Genomic DNA, 8,868 nt, shown 5'->3' with positions numbered 1-8,868 from the left:
AACCATCAAATCTCCGATTCAGATTTTATCGAGAAGGGAAAAGATTATGACTTACGTATCAACACTGATCTTCCTCATGCTAACAGTTTCAACATTCCTGATCTTGTAGTTAAGGGAGAGACGCTGGCGGATGGCGTTCATCATCCTGTAGTCAACGGTCATGCGGGACTTGTACATGGATGGCTTATTGTCCACGTAACCTGAGACCTTAGTGTCAAGGTAGTGGGACTTGATGTCCATGTTGGTGCTGAACCTGGTCTTTGAGCCACGGACGTCCTTTTCAATTCCACCTGAAGATTAACACGAGTCGTTAGTTTGAAATATATTTAATGGCATTCTATTGCAAGCTAGTCAGACTTATTAATCATTCCATCCAGGACTCTAACCAACAGATAACAACAAGGCCTGTTGGTAATGTTCTGATTAAAGTAAGAAAGGAAGTGACTGATTTATTATCAAACCTGATGCATTACTGGCTAAAAACTGGCAAGTTCTGCGACCAACTCACTTAAAGACAACGTTTTGTTCGGGTTACTTAAAGATATACTAGTACATGTATGTATCAGAGAAATGATCTTTTTAATCCTTTATCCTAGTCCACAAATCTAAAGCTTTTCTATTGTCATCCGCACTGGCTTACCTTTCACTGTAACTGGAGTCCGGAAAAGGTTCTCCATGACAAGGTTGACATCGACCTTTCTACCGTTCACGTAGTCGAGCATGCCACTGACGGTGATCGGTTTGCGTTTGGGCATCCTGATCTCGATGTTGGGGCTGAAGCTTGTGCGACCATTATTGGACACGGTGCTGAACTGGGAGAGGAAGGCGTACTCATCCTTGTCGTTGAGGACAAGACGGAGGTTGGCCTGCTTGGATTCTTCGGTATTGATGACTTCACCTGAAATTCGATAGGTTTCGTTCAGTCAAAGAAAGACCAGGCAGTTATGTCAGCTGTAATGTTACACAATGGTCAAGCTAGCTCTGGAATTCATTGCGATATCAATAGGTGAGTCACGATTCATACAAAATGAGGCAGACATTCTCACCATTCAATGAGACCTTGGTCCATGGTGAGACCAGGTTGAAGTTCAGTTTGCGCTCTCCGCTGTTCATGAGGAAGTCCACTGACATCTCACGGTTGATCTTTGAGCCAGGGGTGTTGAAGGCAAGACGAGCCACGTGATTGGTGGTGGTCCTGCCATTCACGCGGGTCTTCTGGTTTTGGAACCGGGCTTCAAACTCATAACCAGTGAGGGTGTCCTTCTTGCTGAGAGCAATGGACATCTTTGAGGGTCCCATAAGGGGAGCAAAGGTGGCTTCTTTGACTTCGAAAGCTGGATGGCTGATCTCTCCGCACAGTTCAACTCCAAGAAGCTGGGTCATGAAACTGCTTGTGCATTTGCTCTTCGTGATGCGCTTGGCTGTGGGCATGGTCTCTTCGACCTCATTTTCTCCATGGACGATATAGAATTTGTTCCTGTAAGCAAACGAGTTCACATGATTGCCACTGAGAATAGTACGGAAGAGACTATCACATACCAGGGTACATCAATTTGAAAAAAGTTTCAAATTTAAGGAGTTTTCTTTCATTGCAACAAGGCGTTACCAATACTTCTACCTGCAAGAGTCCGTCGTCAGTTATTAAAGCCGCTCTTCCATCAAGTTTATGTTTTAACTACCTGTGTTGCCAATGGAATTTTTTCAATCAAAAACTGAAGTCGATCCCATCATCCGCGTTGCTCCAAAGACCTTCACCTTATAACATATAAATCATGTACTTATGAAATAAGAAGAAGGACATAAAAATGATATCACTTACTCAGCATTGAGGATCTCAATCTTCTCACGCGGCATGTTGAACTTGGTGATAAGGACCTGTCCATCTTCCATCTTAATGGAGCCATCGATCTCGCTGCTTGAGTGCAAGGTGGTGACCATCTTGAGACCGGTGCGGGCAACACCAGCATCTACGCTCATGAGACTGGAGATAGCCACGGCGCCACTGGAAACAAAAGAAGATAGGTTTAGGAAAAAAACGACTCGGCGTGGAAGAAGTTACCATCATCAAAGTCAAAATCAGTCGGCTGAGGCAGCCAGAAGCGTTCTCCATCTAACCCTATCCTGGTGGGCAGGTCCGCAGTGTGTCATGGTGCTATTAGCCCGCTAGCTCTGACTGTGACTATATATGAAAGGTAGGACGTTCGCTTGCGGCTTGAGAAGGTAGAAGTATAGAAGGTTATTTGCTCTTATCACAAGGGAACAGCTATTGCATCTGATATTTGCCGCGGAATAAATGAGTAAGTTGGTTACCTTGGCTTGATTGATCCTGTGATGTCCATGCTCCTTGGTGAGGTGAAGGCCTGTCGGACATCCATCTTGCCACTGATCTGCATGTTGACTGTGGCGGTTCCGTTGATGGCGAGCTTCAGTGGCATACCGAGGATGGTGGGGATGGTCACGGAGGTGTCAAGGAACATTATACTCTTGCTGAAGTTGATGTCGTGGTTGCTGGCGAGCTTGATCAACATTTCGAGGACATTGAAGTCACTTTTGCCAGACATACCAGCGAAGTCGACGTAGTTGAGCTCATGGCCGAAGACTCGGAAGTACATGGAGCCCTTCAGGTCGTTGTTACGCTTCTTGTTAAACTCATGGTCGATGCGGTTGATCTTGTCATCAGAGGCGGATCTCTTGGATCTCTTCAGCATGTCACCGACGGAGCTCTCTGGGAAGTATCCGTTGGGTCCGAAGAAGGTCTCAAGGAGTCGCTCCATACCTTCAACTCGACCACCGACCTCAAGGAGGTTGACAGACTGGCCAAAAAGATCAACAGTCAGGTTCATCATGGCGGATCTTGGGACGAAACTCTTCTGGGACCAGATGAGGTTTCCTTCGACATTTGCACCAGTGTTAAGCATATCGGAGTAAAAGGAACCCTCAAGGTTGCGGGAGTATTTCCTGGCGTCCAAGTCGAATTCCTTCTGGAGGTACTGGTTTTCTAAGATCTTGCGGAGATCCTGTTTGAGTGGGCAAGTGGTTTCCTTCAGGTTGGTGAGGTGAGTCCACACGAATGACCCGACCTGGTTGACCTTCTCGTTGGTGAGCATGCGTGTGACAGCATCAACAACCTCAGGGGTTGCGCACTGCATGGAGGCAAGATAGGCGGCGATACGGACCTCGGAATCTTCGTTGGCGTCAGAGAAGAGAGTCAAGACTCGGGCACGCTGGAAGAAAACACGAATTATCGTTATCTTCTTTTAAACGTAGAAACAAACCAGCTTTTGTAAGATTTATCGATACATGTAAATGTACGTCAAACCTGCGATAACGAAAATATCTCGCACAACTCTAGTTGACTATAGTAGCCGGCGAGCTAAATTTACGAACCAAGTTTTCTATAGAACCCATCTTTTCTTTGTTTGAAGTTGATTAGAGCTTCTAAAAGACTGGTTCTAGTAAACTTACATCTGGATCACATGGCTGTCTCCTGAGGGCATCAATGGCTGCCAACCTGATGTCAACAGCGTTGGTGCTTTCCATCATGCATCGGGTGATCGTCTGGGTAGCGCGTGGTGCGTGTCCCATGTTGCCAAGTGCCTTCAAGGTCATCATGATTCTGCTTCTGTCCTTGTCGCCACGGAGGCGGCAGTTGTAGTTGAGCTTGCCCTCTAGTGTGGCGGCAATAGCCTGGATCATTGGGTCGCTGCTGCATGAGACCTTGTCCTTGCAGTAGCTGTTGACCAGGGCGGAACCAGAGAGGAAGGTGGTCTTGGTGGCGGTCACGGATTCCATCAGTTGCTGGACAAATAAATCAAGAAATAATAAGTAAAAAAATTGTATGAAGAATAAGACAAAAATAAAGCAAAGTAGATCAACTCCTCTCTTGTGGGGAAGACATAATGATATACAGGGTAACTGTTGGAACCAAAATACAACTGTGCAATTTTATCATAGATTCAGCGTCTCCTACATGTACATGTAAGTTACTTCTTAATCGGTAACAGAAAATTGTTCATGATTCTCTGACTATGCTTATTTGATGTGAGGAGTATAAACTTTTTAATTTTAAACACTTCGTGTATTTGTTCTATTCGAAGTTAATTCAAGGTATCCTTGTTGGCCTTATTGGGCAATGAACCAATAATAGTAATTATGGAACCTCGAGTTTAGATTCTCTGATAATATATATCCCAATTGAAGTTTGAACTTTATATTCGACTTTAATCCAGTTCACTTTAAAAAACAATGCAATAATTCGAATTGACTTTGGATTGCCGCCAGGTACCTATGAACCCAAACCCGGACTATTCATCTTGACCTTCCAATGTCATTGAAATACAGTTGAAAGAAACACTTCAAATTAATAGGAATACCTGTGATAAGGGTTCAAGGTGTTCCAAAAATAACAGCTGCAAGAATTACATATTTAGCTTGAACGAGATTGTGCTTGAAAAAAGTGGTGAATTACAAAAAAAAAATGTTGTCCTTGTTCCAAACAGAAATGTGGAAAACTACAACTTCACATAAGGTCCTTTTAAAACGGACTTCAAGTAAGAGTCAGTTGCCTACCTTGACAGAAGACATCATTTGTGGGCTTGGCTGCTGGATGAAGGCGAGGGAAGACAGCCACATCTCGGCCTCGGAGCCCTTGATGGTACGCTGGCTAACCAAGTCACCGATGAGGGAGACCGAGGCAGTGGTACCAACCATTGGGATGGCATCCATGAAGAATTTCCTACAAGGAGGACAGCCATGTTACTGTTAGGCTCAGTTTGTGACTCTTTTATTCAAGGCTTTGAATATTAAGAAGTTAGAATTCGTGAGTTATATGCATTGACTTCGAAAGTGTCAGATGAAGCAAGAAGAAGGGAGCATCTGCCCCACTTCACAAGGAAGGAGTGGCATAGTCAGTTCGAGGGAAGTTGTTCCAGATTTTAAAAAAGAGTTTGTAATTCGATTCGTGAAGATAACTCTTCGGTCCCACAAAAATTGCAACATCAACTTACTTTGCGACTTGATGGTTGTCCTTGCAGACACCATTGTTGTTAACATAGCGGTAAAGCTTGCTGAGGGATCTGGCATCCATGTCTTTCAGTTTGTATACAAGCTCGGCAAAGAGGCGTGGGGTGGTTGGCCTCACGTCGTTCTTCATTTCTTCGCAGATAGCCTTGAGGCTGTCCATGGCAGCGGTCATGTCGCGGCTGTTCTTCTCTGGTTCGAGCTCATGCTCGTAGAGAAGGTTGGTGCGGCGGTATTCACCACCTGGAGGTAGAAGGAAAGTTAAAACTACAACTCAATAAAGGCACAAAACGAGGAGAGATGAGCATCACTGATGGCAGTAAGAGCCCCCACCCCCCTCTCACCCAAAGAACAATATTTCAACGTTCTTTCTTCCCTCTACGAAGTTTTGCCCATCTTATAAACATTCTTTCGCAGCCTCGTCTGACAACAAGAAGAGGTAAATACTCACTGAATGAAGACGAAACTCCTGCTGCCTCTCCAACGAACTCCAAGCGGTGGCTGGCGCTGGTGGTAGCACCATTGGATTCCTTCGAGAAGGGGCGGAAGATGTGTTCTTCCTGACAGTCGGATTTCAACAGGTAACCGTTGTTGTGGATGTCATGTTGGCACACGTGGGTACCCTTGGTCAGTGGGAGGGACTGCATGCCCTGAAATCAAAGCAAATTATGATTAATATCGAGCCTCTTATTACCATCATGTCACTACTTCCTGTCAAAGATGGCCAATCATAAGTTCTCAATCCTGCTTCATCAGTGCAGTCTTCAGGACCGAACCAATCACAAGAGCGTATTCACAGAACTAGAGGAAATGGTGAATAGTTATTTTTCTATCACTCACCGACTCGACCTTGTAGGGTGTTGCCTGGAGGGCGGTCTTGGCGGACTGGCGGCTGGTGCAAGCCATGAGGTCCTTTCTCTTTACGATGCTGAAGCTTCTCCAACCGGACTCGCCAAGTTTGTATTCAGCATCGCATTCACCGGCGACATCGATCTGAAGAGTTAGAATTCAGTCGTGAAACACAATAATGCGAAGTAAACATTTTGTATCATATTCGGCGGCCTATTTAAATATTTGCGAAGAGAATCTTTAATTTCAACTATCTTTCCGGAGAAAAAGGTACATGTAGATTGGTGTTCGACTCAAAAGAATGTGCGGCTGGGCTACGATCGCGACGCATAGTTTCCATTAAACTAGGTCGGTTACTTTTCTCTCAAAATATGTACCTCTTTTGTGACGGTATCAGTCTTGAGGTCCTCCATGCTGTTCTGGAAGGCGGACAGCACACCACGCTTGATGTTCAATACCCATTTTTGGTCATCCACGGTACAGAGCTCCTCGATGCGGCCATCTTGGAATGAGAAGTGCAGAGGCTTCTCCTCCAGAGATCGTCCAAATCGGGTGCTTCCAGCAATGGGGGTCTTTTTTAAATCTTCAAGGCGGACGTTACGGAGCTGAAGGAGAAAAGCATCATTTTGAGTAAAAGCAAATTGTGACAAAAGCACAAGCTATTAGAAAATAGGTTATTGGGATTTTGAATTTTGAATAAAAAAGAATGGGGAACACGGAAGGTGAAATGGGTCATTGTTTAAATTAAATGCATCCAAAAGTTAATAACTGTTACAACTGGGTACATTATATAATCATCACAATTGTTATGTAGCCATTATCTTTGACCCAATAATATTGTATTGAGAAACATGACACAATGCAAAAATTAAGAATTAAAACCTTTGACCTGTCCTTTGGAAGCCTCTGTGAATATCAGTTCAAAATCCAGCTTTTGTGTAACAGGGAAGCCCCTGGATATGATAGGGCATTTAGATAGGACAAAATTCCGATATGACAGGTATTTGCAAAATTAACGTCGAAAAGTCTCTCATTACCTTCAGGACAAGGTTGCACTTGTCTAAGACCTCTATATCAGCCGCCGCCGTCAGGTGCAGTCCGGAGCCCTCTCCCATGGCTCCATTTATTTTTGTCGTCACACTACCATCATATTCGTATCTGTACGTTGTGCCGGGTGTATATTTGAATTTTTCGCTTCCTGAAGAGGTGGATAAGGAGATTTTGATTTTTGGCAAACGTTTGAAAGCTCCAATCAGTTCATAATTCAGGCTGGGTTTACATAGAGCTACACGGTATACGAACACGCCGGCTGACAATGGTCATGTTCAGCCGCACATTGCTCATCTTGACCACCAATATGTTTTAAACTTTTTTTGACTTTGTCACCATCATGTATTTTAGTCATGATGCATTTTGCCTGGATGGTTGACGATATTATTACACCGCCAAGACGTGATAGACTCGACCTTAAGAAGCGGACGAGACTAAACCTCGACACGAACGCTGGGTATTGTTCTTTCATGAGAACATACAATGATTGTATTTTCATTACAAACTCTTTTTTTCCTTAATTCGCCAGCTACCAAGAAAATGCACACGATGCGTGATTTTGATGCCTTTTCGCGACTGTGGGAAGGCATAGATTCAATCAGGTCCAATCTGCCTCGCATTGCCCCATTTCTACATGTTTTTCTTTGTCTCGAATGTAACCTCATTGACCTCGTAAGTAAGCGAAGGGTGTGTTGTCGACGACGATATTTAAACTAAATCAGGAAATTTGATGCAGACTTCGTCGCCTTTTCCCTCATATCAAGTAAAGAAACAATTGATATCAACTCACCTGTACATCTTTTTGAACACGTTCTCTGTCCGAGGTTAATCGGACCTGGAAAATACAAAATGAAACGAACGTGACCAATATACCTAATACGTCTGTGGTTATAGTAATGATGCCTAATACGTCTGTGGTTATAGTAATGATGCCTAATACGTCTGTGGTTATAGTAATGAAGAGCAGTGTAGACCTGATCCACTCTTTATGATGATTGTCCATGGAGGGCAAGATATACAGGGCCCAACTGTAGCCACAAAGTAGAGCCAAACATTGTAAGTAGGCCTGCATGTATCTTGAAAGTAGTCTACGATAGACAAGGAAATATGCATGCAAGAAGCATTCATTAAACAATGATTCGAATCAAGGCAACATGTCTTTTAGGGCGTGGCACAACATTTCCCGGATAAGTTCGTAATGCGTCTTTCACCTCATCAGAAATATGGCATTTGCAGTATAATATGCGAAGTCATTTAACAGGCAGACCCTCTGTTTCGAAGCGGACATTTCTAGTATCAAGGGTAGAAGGACTTTATTAGGTAATTTTGTTAAATAATCTTTTTCAATTACATCAAGTGAAACGTGAGGGGGGACTGAGTTTCGCCGATCTTTAGTTTTTTCTTGCGCAATAAATGTATTTATATTGAGGTGTTATCCCCTATCATTGGTTGGGATCCTGAGACAGCAATTCATTGAAATTCATCAATATTTAGATGTCAGGCCTGATAAATTATAGTAAATCATCAGGCATTTACATGTAGAAACGAAACTAACTCTGAAAATAACAAAATTACCAATCGCCCACGAGCAATAACTGTCCTATATCTTGATAGTAAACAACTAACTTTCCGATGACATACATAATATAACTAGGAAAATAATGTAACAATGCACTTAAAAACAATCGAACACTTATTGAATGACCTAATTGAGCTTTTAATTGTCACGGATCGTCGACCCCGGGTCGACTTATCTCCCAGCTGACTCCGGGCACTCGAATCTCGAGTTCAGAGTCCAAGACAGGATTCTAATGACTTATAATAGCGGTCACCATAATGACACTGCGTTGTCTTATTGGACTCTTGACCTAAGATACGGGAAGTCATGCAGGCTTTATACTTTCACGTTCTGTGTGTCATCTTTATCAATAAATACCATTGTTTAGGTGC

At 43.5% G+C, this 8,868-nt stretch overlaps 1 protein-coding gene across 1 annotated transcript in view; it reads right to left on the bottom strand.

Moving 5' to 3' along the window:
- LOC135485929 (uncharacterized) overlaps positions 1-8,868 on the bottom strand; it is a 29,760-nt gene that overhangs the window by 19,628 nt on the left and 1,264 nt on the right. Inside the window, exons 2-14 of the mRNA XM_064768325.1 lie at positions 7,709-7,753; positions 6,906-7,066; positions 6,246-6,473; positions 5,860-6,012; positions 5,471-5,669; positions 5,007-5,262; positions 4,570-4,735; positions 3,466-3,798; positions 2,311-3,224; positions 1,820-2,002; positions 1,047-1,477; positions 641-898; positions 56-290 (exon numbers count right to left, since the gene is read on the bottom strand). Of these exons, the coding sequence (XP_064624395.1) occupies positions 56-290; positions 641-898; positions 1,047-1,477; positions 1,820-2,002; positions 2,311-3,224; positions 3,466-3,798; positions 4,570-4,735; positions 5,007-5,262; positions 5,471-5,669; positions 5,860-6,012; positions 6,246-6,473; positions 6,906-7,066; positions 7,709-7,753 (3,562 nt within the window). The remainder of the gene's footprint in view (positions 1-55; positions 291-640; positions 899-1,046; positions 1,478-1,819; positions 2,003-2,310; positions 3,225-3,465; positions 3,799-4,569; positions 4,736-5,006; positions 5,263-5,470; positions 5,670-5,859; positions 6,013-6,245; positions 6,474-6,905; positions 7,067-7,708; positions 7,754-8,868) is intronic.

This window comes from Lineus longissimus, chromosome 4 (assembly GCF_910592395.1).
Source record: "Lineus longissimus chromosome 4, tnLinLong1.2, whole genome shotgun sequence".
NCBI classification, from domain to species: Eukaryota; Metazoa; Nemertea; class Pilidiophora; order Heteronemertea; family Lineidae; genus Lineus; species Lineus longissimus.
This window is presented reverse-complemented; position numbering and strand designations above follow the sequence as displayed.